The following is a 19,683-nucleotide window of genomic DNA, read 5'->3' as shown; positions in this document are numbered from 1 at the left end:
TGCCAGTTTGGGTTCGCTTGCCTCGTCTTCCCTTGGAATTTTGGCGTGAAGACATCCTTCAACAAATTGCTGCTTTGTTGGGGAAGCCAGCTGCGATCGCACATCAAACCCTCGATAAAAAGGTTATTTCTTTTGCTAGAATTTGTGTTGAAATTAATTTGATTAACCCATTACCAGATTCTTTGGAAATTTGTCTGGGGGATTCTTCTTGGGTGCAGCAGTTAGATTATGAATCCCTCCCTTTCCATTGCCGGATTTGTCATGAGTATGGTCATTTACTGCGGTAGTGCCCCCGTAACTCGAGTTCCAAAGGAGTGGATCGGTCTACAGCTGGAAATGCTGGTGGTTTGGCAGATACTATAGGGAAAGGACAATCTCAAATGGTTAATACTACCAAGGGGATGAATCCACAAGATGCTACAGGTAAGGGTAACGCTCCAATGCAGGATAAGGATGGATATACCCCTGTTCGTCCTTGAGCTAAGGGACATGGTCAAAAGAGGCCTTTGAAAGAAAGATTATCTGATTCAGGTTTTAACCGTTTTGAGGTGCTGGATAGTATGGTTCTAGAGGAGGGTATTCCTCCTCCTATCTCTTCTGATCCAGCTTGCCTAGATGAGAGATCTGTTCCTAATGATGCTTGTGGGGCATCTCAAGTTGTAGTATATAAGAATTGTGAGGTTCCTGTAGCTCCTGTGACAGCGGCTCTGGTGACTCCTGCAGTGTTGGAAGATGATGATGTTGTTTTGGTTGACTTGGTTAAGTATGTGCTACCATCAAGTAAGGGCAAGCGATCTCCTCTCCCCTTGGGGTTGCTGCCTCGACCCTTTAAGCGGGCTTCTTCTTCTCCCCCTCTAAGGAGTGGGCGCAAAACAGACCAAGAGAAGATTAAACTCACAGGAGATATATTGATTGAGTCTGGTTCAGTGAAACCTTTGGATTCTTATTTTCCCAAATCTACCCAATGATGATTATTCTCTCATGGAATGTAAGGGGGTTGAATAGCATCCCTAGACAAAAGGCTATTCATAACTTGGTGGTTGATCATAGTCCTGATGTTTTTTGTATCCAAGAGACTAAGCTCTCTATGGAGTCTATGGTCCAACATGCCTCTAGTATTTGGTCTCGTGGGCAATGCCAGTGTGTTGGGGCAACAGGTAGTGCTAGTGGTTTAGCTATATTTTGGGATCCTCAAAAAATTTCTCCTCTTGGCTGGATGTCTTCTCGCTCAGCTCTCTCTATGGTAGCTTTTGCTCTAGACTCAGGAGAGGTAATCATGGTTACTAATGTGTATGCACCTGTTGATCTTGTGGGAAAGGAGGAACTTTGGGAACATATTCAATATGTTAGAAATTGTCATCCTTATCATCCTTGGGTGTTAGCAGGGGACTTCAATTCAGTTTTAAGTCTGGAAGAGAAGCATGGTGGTTTGGCTAGATTGGGGCCTTCTTCTGCTCTTCTTCGGCAACACATATCTCTTTTGCATCTCTCTGATGTTAAGCCTTCTAATGGCCTCTATACCTGGAATAATCGTAGGACTGGTGCTGTTGCTATCTCAGAACGCCTGGATAGATTTCTTGTTTCTTGCTTCTGGCTTAGTGGCACCCTTACTATCTCTTTAGAAATCCTTGATTGGAGGGGTTCATATCATTGGCCAATCAAATTTTTTGCTATAGGGGCTTATGTTCCGAAGCATCCTCCTTTTAAGTTCCAGTTGATGTGGCTTCGTGACTCCTCTCTTCATGATTTTGTTTTTTGTTGGTGGAAAGATGGTGCCCCTGCATATGGTACTGCAATGTTCTCATTTTCTAAAAGGCTTCAATATGTTAAAAGGCAGCTCAAGATATGGAATAGGGAATGCTTTGGGAATCTTCACTTTATGAAGAGGCTTGCTCAAGAAAATCTTGATGTCATCACAAGGGAGATTAGAGATCGAGGTTTCTCGGAGGATCTTGGCCAGGCTGAATCCCTTGCTTCTAGAGCTCTAGAAGAATGGGAACTTCGAGAGGAAATTTTTTGGAAGCAAAAGGCTCGAGTTGATTGGCTCCAGGAAGGTGATCGAAACACTGCCTTTTTCCATGAAACAGTGCAATCTCGCCGAAATCAGAGCACTATCTCTTCTTTGGTTAATTCTCAAGGTATCCAACTGAATTCCTTGCCAGCTTTGTTCCAGGAGACTATTTCGTACTTCTCTACCCTCTTCTATGAGGACTCTCCTCCTGTTGATAATGAAGAAAATATTATTTTGTCCTATATTCCTTCCCTTATCACTCAGGAAATGAATGATTATCTCATGCGTCCTATCTCTTTGGAAGAGCTGGAGGCGGTGGTCTTTGGCATGCCTAAGGGGAAGGCTCCTGGTCCTGATGGTTTTCCAGTTGAATTCTTTCAGGAATTTTGGGACATCATTAATCATGATTTGTTGGAGGTGGTTAAAGAATCCTATGCTAACAAGCAGATGCTTCGAGCTTTGAACTCTACATTCTTGACTCTTATTCCTAAGAGAGAGGGTGCTAATCAATTGGAGTTTTTTAGACCAATTGCCTTATGTAATGTGGTCTACAAAGTTATTACTAAGATGATTGCTGAGAGACTGAAAAGGTGGCTTCCCATTATTATCTCAGAAGAACAAGGTGGTTTTGTTGCTGGAAGAAACTTTTTGGATGGGGTGGTTATTGCTACTGAGGCTATTCACTCTATAGCTACTTCAAGGGAGAGAGCCATGTTTGTTAAGCTGGATATGGCTAAGGCCTATGATAGAGTTAAATGGAGCTTCCTAAGGAGTATTCTTCTTTCTTTTGGATTTAGCTCTGACTGGGTGAGTTGGATTATGAGTTGTGTTACTTCTGCCTCTTTTTCTATTCTTATTAATGGTCAACCTTCACAACTATTTGGTGCTTCTAGAGGCCTCTGCCAGGCCTCCTCCAGGGTGACCCTCTCTCCCCATATCTATTCATCATCATGGCTGAAGGCTTGGGTAGATTCATTAAGCATCAGGTGTCCCAGAATTCTATTCAAGGTTGGCGGTGGGGTAATGGCTTACCTTCTCTTTCCCATCTTCAATTTGTTGATGATTTTGCTCTTGCCGGTCTTGCTAGGATCAAGGAAGCTGAAGCCTTTCGACATGCTTTGGACGTTTATTTGGCAGCTTCAGGCCAGAAAGTTAATGAGCACAAATCTTTCATTTACTTTTTTAACACTCCTGATTCTATTCAGCATAGGATTGTTGGTATCCTACAGTTTCAGATAGGTTCACTTCCTCTGACTTATCTTGACATTCCTATTGCTGTTTCCAGGCAGCCACGTCTCTTCTAGCAAAATTTGATTACCAAGCTTCAGGATAAGGTAAATCATTGGACTCATAGATGGCTTTCTACTGCTGCCCGGGTTACTCTTCTTCAAGCTGTTATCCAAGCTCTTCCTACTTATAGAAGCATGGTTCATGCTGCACCTATTTACTTTCTCAAGGAGTTTGATGCTCTTTCTCGACAATTCCTTTGGAGTGGTAATTTGTGTAGTACTAAATGGAGCTTGGTTAATTGGGCAACTGTTTGTAGGCCTAAAAAGGAGGGTGGTCTTGGTCTTCGTTCTGCTCTATTGAGTAGACAAGCTTTGGCTGCTAAACTTTATTGGTGATGGTGCTCTGGACAGCATCAACTTTGGGCTTGTATTATCACTCATAAATATTTTCATGGTGCTGATCCTTGCTCTGTTTCTGCACTTCCTCTTGAAGGTCGTGGCTCAATGGTTTGGCATACTTTGAAGACAAGTGCGATGTTGGTGAAGAGGGGTCTGTTCTGGATATGTAAAGGAGGTTCTCAAGCTTTGTTTTGGTCTGATGCTTGGGATGGATTCCCTTCCATTTTATCCATATACCCTCATCTTCAGCCTCTTTGTGACTCTTTTCTTGCTGCTGGATGGGATAAAGTCGCTCATTACAAGACTCCTTATCAATTGGGACCTGTTGTTGGTTATAGATGGAAGCATTCCTCTGATTGGCCTCCTAGAGGTACAGACATGGATCGTCAGGAGCTTTCTCAAATTCTAGCCTCTAGAGAGTGTTCCTCTTTGCTTGGTCCAGATGTATTGGCTTGGGGCGGTACCTTGTCTGGTAAATATCATGTCTCTGATGGGTATCAAGAGATAACTAGACAATTATTTGGGGATGTTGAGGTCCCTTGGTGGAAGCAAGTCTGGAATAAAGTTTCTTGGTCCAAGTGCAATTTTTTCATGTGGCTAGTGGCTCACAACCGTTGTCTTACCTGGGATAATCTTTGTAAACGTGGATTTCAGGGCCCCTCTTATTGTGTTTTGTGTGGTAATGGAGAGGAGTCTGTCTCCCATCTGTTCTTCCATTGCTCCTATTCTACTCAGATATGGCACCTTTGGTGGAGCGCTTGGGGTTGCTCTTGTCGGCATGCTTCCTCTTTGCTTGAGTTCTGGGCTCGCTTGGGTAGTGCTCCCTCCAAGTCTTCTTCTCTCCATGCTGCTTGGATTGCTGGCCCATCTTTCATGCTTTGGCATATCTGGTTGGAGAGGAATCGTCGCATATTCCAAGATGTTCGGCTTGGTGTTTTGCATCTTTGGTGGAAAATATCACATTCTCTCCAAGAAACTATTCTTGTGAAGTGTGAGCTTGATGGGGGTATGGATCTGGTTGATCTTGCTATCTGTAATCGCCTCAATTTTCATTTGCAGGATGGGGTTGCGGCTCATAGGTTTCCTTCTATGTCCAGGCAGCTTCACCATCAGAGGAAGGGTCGGGTTAACCGGGATGGGCACTGGACTCCTCCTCCCTGTGGAGTTCTGAAAATTAACATTGATGGTTCTTCTCGTGGGAATCCTGGTCCGGCTGGTATTGGCGGAGTGGCTCGTTGTAGTTCTGGGAATGTTAAATTTTTCTTCTCAATTCATAAGGGTGATTATACTAACAATCTCATGGAAGCTCAGGCTATTTTATATGCTGTGGAACAATGTTTCTTGTGGGGATGGAGTAAGATTATTTGTGAGTCTGATTCCCAGGTGGTGGTGAACATGCTTTCTTCGCAAGAGCTTGAGGATGTTAGTTGGTAGCTGGCCACTGTTGTTAAGCAGATTATTTTCTTCTCTTCCTCTTTTCAGTTCATTAGGTTCAAGTATATTCCGCGAGAATGGAATAGACCTGCTGATTGTTTAGCCAAATGGGCTTCTAGTCATGATCCGGGTTGGAATGTTAGGGATAGGGGGCAACTGTCCTTTGAGATGGTGCAAGAATTTGATGATCTTGTTGCTCAGGATCGAGCTCCTTGTTGAGCTCTCCTTGTTGTATTCCTTTCTGTCTTAATAAAATTTTACCCCTCTTTTTGTAAAGCCTAATTACTTGTCTAAAGAAGGAGGACATGCATTTGACTCTTTATGCTTTTGAAACCCGTGAGTTTTTCTTCGCATGTGTTGTTTGATTTTGACTTTGGTAAGTTTTTCTCATATTACTTTTATGTAAATTTGACTATGTGATTTGCTTGGTAAATGGTTTAACTATGATGCTTGGAGTAATCATAAGATGTTGGAATTATTAAATATTACTTGACAAAAAATAAAAATATTAAAATATGATGACATTTAATTAATTGAATATATACAATAATTTAAAAGTCTAATTTGGAAAGTTGAGTAAAAAGAGAATTAAAATATTAAAGATTTAATAAATTGATTTATTATAATTATTTCATTAATAATGATTAAATTAGAGTTGCATTTAAATAATGAGTTTTAATTATTATTAATTCAAATAATAAATTATCCTTATAAAAGTGTTTGAACTAATTAATAAAGTGGAGAAAAGGAAATTAAACAATACTTGAATCAAAGTGTTTGAACTAATTAATAAAGTGGAGAAAAGGAAATTAAACAATACTTGAATCAAAGGAGACTTTAATTGTACATGAGAGGATTAAATAATTAAAAGTATTTTTTTAAATAAAGAAAATGACTTTTTATAATAAAAAAATCCTAGGTAGAGTTAGGGCTCTTTATTAGAGAGTTTATAGTTCATTTTGCGTACATGGGTTTAGAAGAGCATCAATTAGAATTGAAGATAATGATATTGTTGAAAACTCATGAGAGCTTGGATTAGAAAGGGTTTCACCATTGTCTCATATTTTAGTAGTGGTTAAGAGTTAGGGTTTGAAACCCATAGTAGAAAATTTATTTGAAAAGCTATGTATTCTTCCTATCTTCTTGAGTGCTTGCAATTTGGTTGTTTGGTTTATTATATTAACTTGGATTTGAGATTTATAGAATTAGGAAACTATAGAAATAATTGGAAAGTTATCAAGATTGAATTCATTTTGAAACCCTTTTTATTGGAAAATTTCAACACTAAAAAAATTGATTAAAATCAACAAATTGAACGACTAGGGCTGATAAAAAAAACTACAGAGTTGGGCATCCACAAATTTTCTTATTCTTCCATCAGATTGAAAGGTGTATTTTCCTTATTCAGTTAATGAATCGAATAGAAAGATAAAATTATGTTGGCTAGAAATTAATTGTCCATCAGACTTAACTAGTAACCCTATTAAAAAATATATTACAATATTGTTTTGTTTTGCAAAATTATTTTTAAAAAATATTAAGTGGAGGGGGGATGGGGTCCCGCACACTATATGTGATACAACTTGTGATGTAGGTCTATGCATAGGGTACATAAGCGGGCCTACGACCACAACCTCTTGTTAAGGGAGGCTTGCGAGGAGCCCGTGACCCGCATGACCCACACCCCCTTTACAGGTTTATGATTTTTTTTTTAAAGGTATTTTAATTTTTTAACAAAAAATTGTTATATTTAAAAAAATTATAATTAAATTTTTATTTTTAAATTTTTTTGATCGATAATATTTTTTATTCATTAAAGATTATTATTAATTTAAATATATCTAATATTATTTTAATTAAATATTTCAGTAATTAAATTTGTAATGTGAGATTAGTTTATTTAGGATCAATAATGCTAAGATTTATTTAGTTTATAAATAGAAATAAATTAATAAGTTTAATTATTTAACATACATTAACTGGATTAGTGTATAACTTACTAGATTGATGATTATTGATCATGAAAATGACCAGTTGATAAATAGTTATTTATTATTAACATCTATTGAATTGCTTTAGTTACTAATAATATTCACTTACAAATTTGAGATATCTTAGAAAGTTATTATTCTCATTAGAGAACATAAAACTTTTTGATGAAATTAAATACATTGGATGACCATTAAACATTAGAAAATGATTCAATCTAAACATATGGTTGTAAACTAGAAATTTATATGTGATTCCTTTAAGGTCTTGTGACATTTATTTTGAGTTTTGTATTGATTACTTTGTGATGGTTTTCTTAGTGAATTGTTTAGCTAGCCAACTAGGGTGTATAGTAGAGATTTTTTTCAAGAGCTCTTTTATGATGTTTGTCTAACTAGATGTCACGATGTATCTTATGATTCAATTCAATATTTATGTTTATGAGATTTGTTTTGTTGAGCATTTATGTTAACTTGGGTTTGAGAACCAATGTTATACTTTGGTTGTCTGTCATGGAATTGAATTCGATCTTCACTATTTATGTACTATGGGACACAATTATGGTTTGTGAACTTAGGAGAGGTTGTCTAAGTGCATTTATATTGGGGTGGCTTATAATAGGGGTCAAGAACCCAAAGTTGTTAGTACTAGGGTAGCTTATTATAAGTTGTGTAATAAGTAATAACATAGTACTTGAAATATTTAAACATTAAAAAGATAATTAGAGATGTTGTCTTTTTCATGCCTTAAGTTCTTGTATAGGCTAAGGATGGGAATGGGATAGTACCTAGTGAGAGGTATGACTAGCGTTCCTTGACTTCATGAGAGAAAATTTATGGTTCTACATGTGTCATGTTGAGGGACCAAGATCTAGAGTGACCGATATAGGGTAACTCAATGCTTGAGGGTCTAGGGTCTAGTGAGAAACTAGTCTAGGGTAACTCCAGTAGTTTAACCATCTGACAACACTCCTTAGTATGTAGCCTAAGTATCCTTTGTAAATATTGTATGTGCCTCTGGTGGTGTATTTATTGTTGGAATTATGGTTGGTCTCTCATTGATGATAGTTGTATTATGTTGGTTATTGTGCTTTTGACATTTGGAATTTGACATAGAAGTTGGTATTCTTTCAATAATTATACCTCTTTGGTTTTGATACTTGATTTGTTCTTGGTATCTATTGTTCACTTTGGTATGTGATGTTTTGGTTGATTGTCTTTCCAACTTTAGATATCTTTTCTTTATAAGTATACTCTTGAGGTAGATTGAGCTATCACGATTCCTTGCCTAGGATTGATTTATGACTTAATTATATATGTGTGGACCATTCATTATCTTCCCTACACACTGGTAGTGGTTTCTAACTAGGTTTCCATGAGGTCAGGAGTTAGTGGCTTCTTACCATTTGGGTTTCCCCTCAAATTGGTAGATATTGTATGTTCATTGATATAGTTGTGCCTTTATCGTTCTTATTCTATCTTGAAAAATTTCTATTCTGATATTGTTTTAATGTATCATGTATTGTGTATTTTGAGATCCTATGGGATGATGTATTCTATTTGATTGTACTTGTATTCATTATTGCATACCTTGTGACATCTGCAATTGATGTTTTTATCTAAATGTAATTTATCATATCAATTGTACTTATGTATTTTCTTATGAGATTATGTATTTGTTATTCATTTATGATTATGGGCATGTACTTTAAAACTAATTAATAACACTTCTTAAACATGACTCAACGTGAAGGAACCCTTGAGGAATGGAATCTGTATTGGTATTGCATATGTGTAGTTGATGTGTATGTGTATATTGCTTTTGCATTGTTACTTTGATGTTCTTTAAACTTTTTTTAAAACAATAGTTCAATAAATGTGGTAACATATTATGTTAATTTTTGTTGGGTTCCCTAGCAGAGTGTTACATTAGGATTTAGACTTGGAACATTATTTCGCCTTTTGTTACCATTGAAATAGTATGATAGGGCATACTTATCCTCACAATTCAAGGAAGTTGATCATAGATACCTGCATAAAAGACAAGCACATACTAATATATCTAACTAAACAAACAATGGTAGCGAGTGGTACATCATGTAAATCCCCACTCATAGGTGACTGAGACTTCCTCCCTCAACCACATCAAGCACGTCAAATAGAAATGTAAAACAAACACGTGTACCATAAACATACTAGTATGAGGTAAGTACAACTAGTGACTATGAATATAAATAATATCATTTCCTAGCATATGAATTCTATCATCACAAATATAACTATAATTATCATTTGAAAGCACATAGTTTGATATTATCATAAAAATAACTTTAACCTTCCATTGAAAGCACACAATATATCATTATCATAAGAAACTAATCATCACTATCTACTAACATGATAAAATCCAAATATTGTATAAATCAAAGTACTACATTGTTAATTATAACTGAACAATAAGGGTTTGTTAGGGTTTAATATCAAGAGCTGCAATGATGGAAAAGGGATGGTTATTACACAAATATTTATCTAGAAAGAGATTTAGATTTTCATATATTTGAATATTCTTACTTAATATTGTACTCCCTTCCCTTCCCTTCATCTTTTTTGGTTGTATGAGCATCTTCTTTGCTAATTTTGTATTAAACATCAGGGTAAACTTTAAGAAAGTTGCCTCCAAAAAAAGATGTAAAATATTGACGAATCTTTCATTATTTTGAAAAACAAAATTATTTTTATTCATGAATCTCTCAATTTTTTATTCTAAATATGGTTAATATTGGCTATTATTTTCAAATCATAATTTTTTACTATAAAATATTGACAAATCTCAATAATAATAGGAAGTTTATTAATCACCATGGAATATTACAAATCAAAATTGAACATGTTTTTACCTTGTGGAATATTATGAGGATCGTTACATATACTTTAAATCAATAGTGAAAACTAAATATTGGTGATATATCCCTAAAGTAACTAATAATTATGATAATTATTGGTCAGTTCAATTTAATTTCTTCAATAATATATTATATTTAGGTGACTCAAATCTAATCATGTAATGAATATCGTGGAGAATATTCGAGTTTAATTTTTTTAATAAAATAAATTATTGAGTGATTTAAAATATTCTAGAACTGAATTTCATAAAACTATGGCGATTTAGGCTGTATAAAATCTTAAATTATTAGCCAAATTACTAGCCCAAAAATTCTAAAATTAGCCAATTTGTGAATATTAGCCACTAAAAAATACCTTGTTAAATATGTTGCTAGGATTTATAGAGACTAACTTTTTTCTTTTGAATGCATCTATAAAAAAGAAGGATTGAATCTTCCTTACTTAGAGACAAAGAGCATGTTCCTAAATTACCTATCAGTTCTTCTTCTAAGTCTTCTCCATCTCCATCTTCTTTTTCTTCCTCCCCATCTTCACTTTCTTCCTCTTCTTTGTCTTCTTTATTTTCCTCCTCCTCATTATCACCTTGTTTATTATGTTGCTAGGATTTATAGAGACTAACTTTTTTCTTTTGAATGCATCTATAAAAAAGAAGGATTGAATCTTCCTTACTTAGAGACAAAGAGCATGTTCCTAAATCACCTATCACTTCTTCTTCTAAGTCTTCTCCATCTCCATCTTCTTTTTCTTCCTCCCCATCTTCACTTTCTTCCTCTTCTTTGTCTTCTTTATTTTCCTCCGCCTCATTATCCTTTTCATTTTCTTTCTTCTCTTCATTCTCTTCTTCATCTTCCATTTCTTTTCTATTTGGAACCTGTTCCTCCCCCTTGATAAGGTCCCCTAGAATATTTGTTCACATGTACCCTAGAGCATCTGATGACATCATTTCCACCCCAAGTTGCACAAATACTTTCCCAAGCCTTGTTGTAACTGATATACAAAGCATTAGTTCAAATAAAAGAAATTTGACGTGTCAAGCCTGAAGCCTTGTTGTGATCAATACTCAAATCATGAGTTCAAATAGAATAAATTTGATATGCCAAGTTTTATTGTAATTGATACACAAACTATAAATTTAAATAAAAGAAACTATTGGAAATTGATGGACGAAAGTCTGAACATAATTTGTAGACATTTCATTCCCCAAGGTCAAAGCATAGGTAAAAATGAATGTCACCACAAATTCACACGATGATGTGAGCAAATGGAAATGGCAAATGGCAACTTTGGAGAAGATTTTTAGCATCTTAAGATGGTTTCCATGCCTTGCATCTTAGAAGAGTAAAACTCCGAATTAGCTCGCAAGATCTTTAGTAGGTGATGTCTCAAATGGCAGAAAAATAGGAGGCTCAAGAAATGATAGATTGAAAGCCCAAATAATGAAGACTTGAAGAAACTTGAAGAAATTTTGCAAGTTGATAGTCAAATTGCAGTCTAAAACCACAAAATGTAGATGCTAATTCACACATTGACAACAAAGTTTACTTTCAATCATTGGATTGTATGTTAATTTGAAAAGATATAATCAATTTACAAAATATTGTAAATTTTTCATAAATCTACAAAGTTTTGCTAGAAAATTGCAATTAACTACAATTTTTTTTTTGAAAATATCTGATGCATTTAAGAATTTAAACATAAACTTAAATATTTTAGATTGATCAAAATTCAAATCTCTATTCCACTAAGAAACAACTTTGATACAATGTGACTAGTCAAGAATACTGGCCAAATAGAAATTAGACTCGAGAACATTGCACACAAATACAGATGATGGGAAAAGAAAATTTATAGAGCATATTAGGAACCTCCAATCTGTAGCTTTCCTAACTTTCCAGCCTGCCTGTAATTAATTTCCGAGGCTCTTGATGAGAATGTCAAGGTGGAGGGGGGAGGCCGGGGGGCACAAGAGGCTCCTCCACCCAAAAATATGAGCCTTAAACATCACACACTAACCAAGAAATTAAGCTTGGAAAAGTAAGTCAAACTTTGACTATTTAACACTTTTACTCTAAGAATGAAGCATTAGTATGTGATGTTTAAGTCACTCGCAAAAATATTGCCCTCGGAATCTCTACAGCAGAAGTAAACAGCTTTGGAGGAAGACCACCGTCGTATGGTTCGGTGTCCCCTGGTTTGGATTCTTGATAATGAAGATTTGGTCTCTTCTGTGGAGAAATTGATGGACGGCAAATCCCCAAAGAAGGCCAGCTCAAATTTTAAAACTCTCCCTTTAGTTGCATGCTCAGTGGAGGGTTTGGAGGTCACCATTTCGGATGAAGTGATGGATGGTATGGTAAAAGAGCATAAACTATGTTTAACTGGTAAGTTTTTAACTATTATAGTAGAGATGGGTCTATTTGGTTTGGAAATTAAAACACTGGACAACCCGTAACATTAACACCAGGGGCAGTTGGGCATGAAGCAAGCGGGCAGTGATCCAGCTGAGTTCCCCACCAGCTTATATTGTGATTCTGAGAGCCAAGTGCGAAGTAGAGTAGAACACCCATGAACGCTGTACCACAATCCAGGGCTGCAGAAAGAACATAGTTGTATCGCGTCCACCACTGCTTCCTGAAGCGGAAGACAAAGTAGTTGAAGATGGTACCTGTTATGATCCAGGAAGCAATGTTCGCTGGAGTGGCAGGAGGCATGCCAGCAAACCCATATGTAATGACTGGTATGTTTATCAGCGAAATCCACTCTTTCTTGGGAAATATCTTACTCAGAATCCAAATGGGAACAGGAAGAAGTGCACCAACCAGGAAAAGCCATATCAGATTTCGGTACAGCCCTTTATGTCCAAACAAACGCTCTGGACCCACAAGACCCCAAATAACAGATTGATCAAATGTGACTCGGTACTTTGGACACGTCCAGGGGCTATCAAGGGCTAAAACATCGGTGTCACAGATATTATCTATTGTTTCCAGCATCCACCATGCAACAGCAAGATTTACTAGTCCTGCCAAGACTGTAGATGCCAGCTGCAAGGGAAAAAATAGTAATTTCAGGATGAGGGTGAATATCCTCTTTACAGAAAAAAACTTGAGACAGCTAAAATTGATTGTTTTTTAAAACAAAGTGGTTCAAAGGAATTTAATTAGAGCAATAGAAACCATACCTGGGCAGTATACATACAACGCGGAGGAATTTTCATGTATTGGCCAAGCTTCAAGTCTTGAAGAAAATTAAGTGCGTGTGTGCTACTGATCCTGCCATAGATCTTGAAAAGTAGATTTGCTATGGGCTTTCCGGGTAAAATATAACCAAACATGAACTGTGCTATAATGTCATAGCCTGGTTGCTGTTTTTATGTATAACATCAGACACACATTTCCATTACTATATATGCTCAATAAGAGAGAGGCAAATCTCTCCCGCTTTAAAACAAAAGAATAAAATTTACAAGCCTGAAATTTTGATTAGCTTCTACTGCTTAAGAGTTATTGCAAATGAAAGCCATGAAAAGCAAGTGTGCTGAAGTGCATAGAAACATTTATATGCTGCTGGAATTTTTGTGCAGTGAATGGGTTGTGCTGAAATGCATAGAAACATTTATATGCTGCTGGAACTTTTCTTCAGTGAATGAGTTGCGCTCCTAGACTCAATACAAGGTCAACAGGGAAACGATGAAATGATGATACAGCAGATGGTGGGAGGATGCAAAATCTTATTCGACTTGAGATCAAATATTAGTATTACAACATTTGAAGATGTTATTTAACTAAACCTGTTGAGAGAATTGTAGAGACTATAGAGAATTTTTTAATGACGTCTATCAACAATCACTATTTATTAAGAAATGGTAGACATCAAACCTGGTTAGTAGTAGCTTGAATCACTCCAATTGGCAGAGTTAAGAACCATGACAGTCCACATGCTAGGATCATGCCCCACCATGGAATTTGAACTTCATCTTTCCATACAAATGACAGTAAAAGAGAGAATGCCATGCTGCCGGCCAACAAAATAAGGAACCACCACTCTGGAACTTCCTTATAGTGCTTCATCATGCGTCCATGTACATCCAATTTGGCATTTACGGCAGATCTGCTCCGCTTTAACATATCACTGTAGACACAAAATTCACACAATGTCATTGTTCAAGTGACTAACACCAAACTCCTATTAATTTTGTTAAATAATTAATGATAGAAACAAGCAAATGGGACTCACCGCCCATTAAACAGGAGCACATGGGTAATTGTTGCTGCAATCCTTGCAAAACCTGATCCAATCGACAGTGCAAAAAGAGGGCTGAGATATAGCTGTCCGTAGTCATCGTAGGCCCTTACATCCAATTCATTAGCTGGTGTCAAGATCTTTGTGGTATCATATTTTTTACCATTATCTTTGAACAACTGATTAGAGAAGATTGGATATGTTCTCGAATCAAACACGTTGTATTTCCAGTAGCATATAGGAATAATTATATAAATAAACATTATAAACCCAACAGCAACATTCAAGATTGAAAACCATGGTGTCACAAGTGGACTTCCATGATATGCTGAAATTCCAGCCCAATCAAAGGATAAGGCTCCAACACCCAAACCCTTATACCCTGATCCAATTTGCTGTGCAGTAATATTGTGTGGCCAGATCCAACAAACCCATGAGAAAAATGTCAAGATAGAGAACATATATCCAGGTAATGTGTAATAAGCAAAGCTGGACAATGTACATATCAGGAAAAATTGCATGCGTGACAGTCTCTTCCCGGAATTGTCCTTTTCATGAAGAGCCCTGATTCACATTCAAACAGGTATTCGTATCAGCCAGAAGATAATGGATTATATCTTTACAAAATTTACTACGATAGAAATCTTTTGAAAGGATAGAATGGAAACTTGAAATAAGACTAGACTTTGTGTAACTCTTTTTCTATCAAGGATTTGTTAAAACTTTCAGGTGGAAAGAGATTCTGTTTTCCCCCTAATCAAACCGGCTAGGTATTGAACCTATGGTCTCCCATTTGCTGCTGGCGTGCTCTACCACTGTACTACCAGCCGTCTCGATGACTGGTCCCTCTTTGGTTCTGGTACAACTCATTTTACTTCAAGTCTCATTCCTCCAGGCTAATTTGATGCTGCTACTATGTTCGTCTAATCTTAGTTCATGCTTTCAAGGCATATTTAATATCCCTTCGTTAATTAAAACTTGGTCCATGTTTTAAGAAAAATTAAACAAAAATAGATTTCCTATTGTTCCTTTTTGAAGGGAGGAGGAAATTACAAGGCATCAGAATCAGCTTACCTAAAGAGAGAGACTTGCGCCAAATTGGAAGGCCACCACATATCTGCAGGTTCAACTAGATATTTCCTCAGCAAACCGGCCCAACCGTAACCTAAGATCTGGAAGGCACCATACATGGTAAAATATATGTATTTGTTAGTGAGAGCCTCATAACATGTGCTAAAATTAAGAGAAGTTAAAGTTTCTGTTACGGATAATCAATGAGACCAAGAGATAAGGTAAAATGAGTGGAGATTCTAATCAAATAAGTATAACAGTGTCCATTGTTAATGATTCATCCCCTGCACATTTAAACAGGATGCATCCTCAGCCAGTTCATTTGGGGGTGACCCAAATTGTCCATATTTCTTTACAATTATTGAGCATGAGAACTAAACTAAAGAATTCTTTTGAACGCATGGCTTTGACAGGCACCTCGATATCATTTTCAAATACCACAAGTTCATTTTACTCGAAAAATTAAAATTCATGAAAGCCTGTTTGATCCAATATTCTGCACAAAGCCTTAATACATCAAAAATATGAAATGGGATATATAAAATCTTGCCTGTGATGAGATTACGATGATGAGAGCTGCAATGAAGCTGATAGTCTGCTTGTAATAAGCTTTCATGACGGTAATTGCCCCAATTGAATATGCATCTCCACCCCCAGATGAAACTGCGTTGCTGGCAAAGATTGTTATGAGTACATGCTCTTTGATATTGAAGGGGCCAGGGTTTAGGCTATACTTAAACCCGAAAATCTGCATTTTCCTGGTGGGAAGGATTGCTGCCATAAATCTTCCAAGTGGCAAGGCCAAAATCTGGGCTAAAATAGCAGATATGACTAAGGGTTGTGTTCTGTAGGTGAAGAAGGTGTTCAAAAACATCAGCACTCCACACGACACACAACCAAGAACCCATACTCGGAATGTAAATACAGGCAAAGTTGGGTCGTCAGTAACAGGCACCACCAGTGCCACTTCTTCTATGGGAGATTGATCCTCCACCTCTTTCTCCGCTAGATCTGGATCCATCACTTGTTTGTCCATTGTGCCTGGTCACACCGTATCCTGCTTCAAGTCAATACACAATTTCAACAAATAAAAAACTTGAACCGGATAATCAAGTAAAAATGAATATAGTAAGCTTGACCCTTGCTACAAATCAACTACTCGAAACCAAAAAGAGAAGGATGGCAATATCAGTCAGATTAAGATATCACATGTCTAGTAAAACTCCTAATTATCATGTCTAAAACCCGAACCTTACTTGCCACAAATCAACTATTTGAAACCCAAAAGAGAAACATGGCCAGTCAGATTAAGGTATCAAATGTCTAGTAAAACCCCAATCGAGGAAAATAATTATAATAACCCAAACATTTCCTAAAACAGGGGAGCATAACATAAACAATTGAAGGTGAAAAAAAGCGGTCTGGGCTCATTTCAGGCAATGATTCAATATACTGTCCTAGGTGAAATCTCATTAAATAAGTAATGCTTGAATTCCGAGAAAGTGGTGGAATGCCTATAGAAATGACCCAGGCCAGGCCTCTTATTTGTATCAAAACATACTCTACTTATGCCCATAAAAAAGGGTTCCAGCTTTAGACAAATTGCTGCACAAGATCTAATTATGTGCTTCTTCAAAACTAAATTGTGATCTGACTAGTAATCGAATCAACAATGTCCTAGATTCAAACCGGGTTTGGCAGTACAAGCTTGCGCAATATATGCCAAGTAAAGTCAGAATAAATGATACTGAGTAGACTGTTGGATTGCTAATCCACATTAAACGAAAAAAAGAGAAACCATTTCGGGTCAGTAGCAAACCAACCCCAAATATTGATCCAAGGCCCTAGGATGGAGATTAACTCACCCATCAAGAAAAGGTGTTGGCTAAAAAGTAAACTAAAACGTAAATCTTACCAAGGGGGCTCTTGGAAGTTTGCAAAAGCAACTAAGCGTACACCAAGAAAATCAAACCCTGTTAGGAGGTGGTAGCTCAGAGGCAGAGCACCCTCGGCAGGTCTTGAGTTATGACTCCTAGATGGTGCATGCTTTTGTATACTAGATAAGCTATAAGCCGTTATTATATACTGATCTAGATTCAACAGTGTAAATTATCAGTAACACACAAACAAAGGAATTAAAAAATAGCTCCAGCAATACTGTAGAGCCCAGACGAATAATGGCTTTGGCCAAGATAATTTTGAAAGAGACTTATTACAGATAAAATATTTTTTAAGCTGCTCCACAACAAGGCCCTGTAATCTAAGATTGGTTTACTTCTCAAATGGTAGAGGGTTAAATCAGAGCATTACAGTAAAAGAAAGAGCTACCCAAGTTGTAGATATGCAACTTACTTGAAAAATGGGAATTGTACCAGTCACAAGCTACAGAAGGTCAACAAGGCATCCTCTGAAACCATGAATATATGATATTTTAGGGTACAACCCAACAAGAAAATGTGTGGTACTGCCAGAAAGAAATTGTTACTGCGAATAAAAAAGATCCGAGGATAAAACTTGACTTTAACAATGCAAGATGAGAGGGAACAAATGCGAAGAAAATAGACAGCTTACTTACCTGGAGTAGGAGGGATGAAGACAAAAGAGTACTGGATTCTGAGAAAAAAAGATGATGTGTGTTTATGTGTGAAATTATGAATGTGGGTGCATTGCACTTATATTGTTTCCATTCCATTGCTGTTTTGATTGGGGGGAACCAAAGTGGTTTCAATGGTGGAATTGGCGTGTGGAGGAACGTGGCGGGCACAAGAATTGAACGTGCTTATCTATGCTTCGTTTGCATCAATGCATTCCTCTGTTCACCCATCAAACTAGTCCAGCTTTTTAAGTTTACAGAAGAAATACAAAAGAGAGCTGAAATTCGATCTCATTGGTTTGATTGCAATCCTACAAAATTGGGTTTGAGCAAGCAAATTTGCCCTCCATTAAGGGAAAATATACAGTGTGTACATACAATTATACGAAAATGGCCTTTTATTTGGATGATATATATATTGCGTTACTATGATATCATTACGTTAGACTGGTGACAGATAAGTTGTGTTTACCAGTTTAAGTCTCTTCTTTTCCAATTAAAATATTATTATAACAGGTGAGAATTTATTTTTTTGTCAAAAGTGATTCTAAAATTAAAAATCCTTAAACAATTTTGATTCTGTGTTGCTCAGTCAGTCACGGGTTTGATGGTCACTGAACTTAAAGTGATGTGAACGCTGAAAGCTCTCTCATAGTTGATTCTATTGGTTCTTATAATATAAATTTATATTTTGTAAAGTAATATTCTTGTAATACTATTATATTTTTATTGATAAAAAAGTTTCAATACCTTCACGAGTTAGCCATCTAATTTAGAGTTTATGGGATAGGTAAATGTTAATCTATTATTGTAGAGTTGTATGTAAAGGAACTATAGTTTGGTAGGATTAAAAGTGTTTCTCATGATGATTATTGACCTGTATTATAATTATACATTTTTAACTCATATAGAATATTATGGTTTTTTTTTTTGTTTTTTTGAAGTTCTTTTGCATTTGGTTTTGTAGATCTCTTATTTGGTTGAGGATTAGTAGTTTATTCTTTCTAGGAGGAAACACTCTTACAAAGCACTTTTTTTGCATTTTAATATAGAAAAAGCTATCTAATAACAAAATACTATATGGTAGAGTATATATAGTATGTATACCATAACATCATGATGTGGTATGACAAGATAAGAAAGTTTTGATTGACAAAGAGAGGATGACCACGATTGAACATTGAAATGGTATATCGTAGATAGTCAGATGAGATTAGACAATGGGACTGTATACTATCACAATTAGGGAAATTGTGGTTGATAAAAAAATTGAAAAGTGATGCCTAGATAAACAATAAAAATGAAATATTCAAGGACTATCCATTCATTTTATATTGTTGAGGATGTGAGGAGAAAACATGCAACTAGTTGTGAGAATCGAATGACCATGTCGAAGTTTTATTGACCTACGTGTAAATTTTATAATTTTATTGTAGATGATTAGGAATGTTAAGATCGTGTTGAAAGAGAATTTTTTTAATGCTAGACCCTTTTTGAGTGAAATATTTGTCTCAGGAGGGGCTTGGAGGGACAACAACAATTAGTTTTAGTGGTCAGTTATGTGGCAAACAAGGGACACAACAAACGAGGTAATCAATAAATGCTCATTAATGTTTGTTAGTTTTTCATGATGTCAAAACATGGAATTTAAAGGATGTTCAAAAAGGGTTTTGAGAATAGGGGTTTTTAGGCATCAAGCTTTATTTTGAGGGTTTCAAACTCTTAAAATTTCATTCTAAACAAATATTTCATAAACACTGTGTTATTGTTTATTGTCACATTTTCCTTTTTGCTTCCATTTTGGGGTTTTCA

At 36.2% G+C, this 19,683-nt stretch overlaps 2 protein-coding genes across 11 annotated transcripts in view; both read right to left on the bottom strand.

Moving 5' to 3' along the window:
- LOC149578634 (oligopeptide transporter 3-like) overlaps positions 1 to 17,333 on the bottom strand; it is a 264,855-nt gene extending 247,522 nt beyond the window's left edge. The window contains exon 1 of the mRNA XM_089830472.1: positions 17,194 to 17,333. The gene's annotated coding sequence lies outside the window, so the exon portion shown is untranslated. The remainder of the gene's footprint in view (positions 1 to 17,193) is intronic.
- LOC149578633 (oligopeptide transporter 3-like) lies at positions 11,673 to 18,000 on the bottom strand. Of its 10 annotated transcripts, none has more exons than XM_089830470.1 (8): positions 17,854 to 17,920; positions 17,631 to 17,742; positions 15,829 to 16,338; positions 15,282 to 15,379; positions 14,202 to 14,771; positions 13,844 to 14,096; positions 13,147 to 13,329; positions 11,673 to 13,009 (listed from the first exon to the last, which is right to left on the bottom strand). In XM_089830470.1, exons 3-8 carry the CDS (start codon positions 16,312 to 16,314, stop codon positions 12,395 to 12,397), a joined length of 2,205 nt encoding a protein of 734 aa, XP_089686596.1. In that variant the 5' UTR covers positions 16,315 to 16,338; positions 17,631 to 17,742; positions 17,854 to 17,920; the 3' UTR covers positions 11,673 to 12,394. The 10 variants fall into 10 exon arrangements, with proteins under 10 accessions (XP_089686596.1, XP_089686575.1, XP_089686566.1 ...); XM_089830449.1 differs by having other exon boundaries at positions 15,829 to 16,335; positions 17,631 to 17,685; positions 17,854 to 17,919; XM_089830440.1 differs by having other exon boundaries at positions 15,829 to 16,335; positions 17,854 to 17,918.
- Positions 18,001 to 19,683: the final 1,683 nt, after the last annotated feature.

This window comes from Cupressus sempervirens, chromosome 1 (assembly GCF_028749045.1).
Source record: "Cupressus sempervirens isolate cs-2001-9-10 chromosome 1, ASM2874904v1, whole genome shotgun sequence".
Lineage (NCBI taxonomy): Eukaryota > Viridiplantae > Streptophyta > Pinopsida > Cupressales > Cupressaceae > Cupressus > Cupressus sempervirens.
The sequence above is the reverse complement of the archived record's forward strand: the minus strand, read 5'-3'. Positions and strand labels throughout refer to the sequence as shown.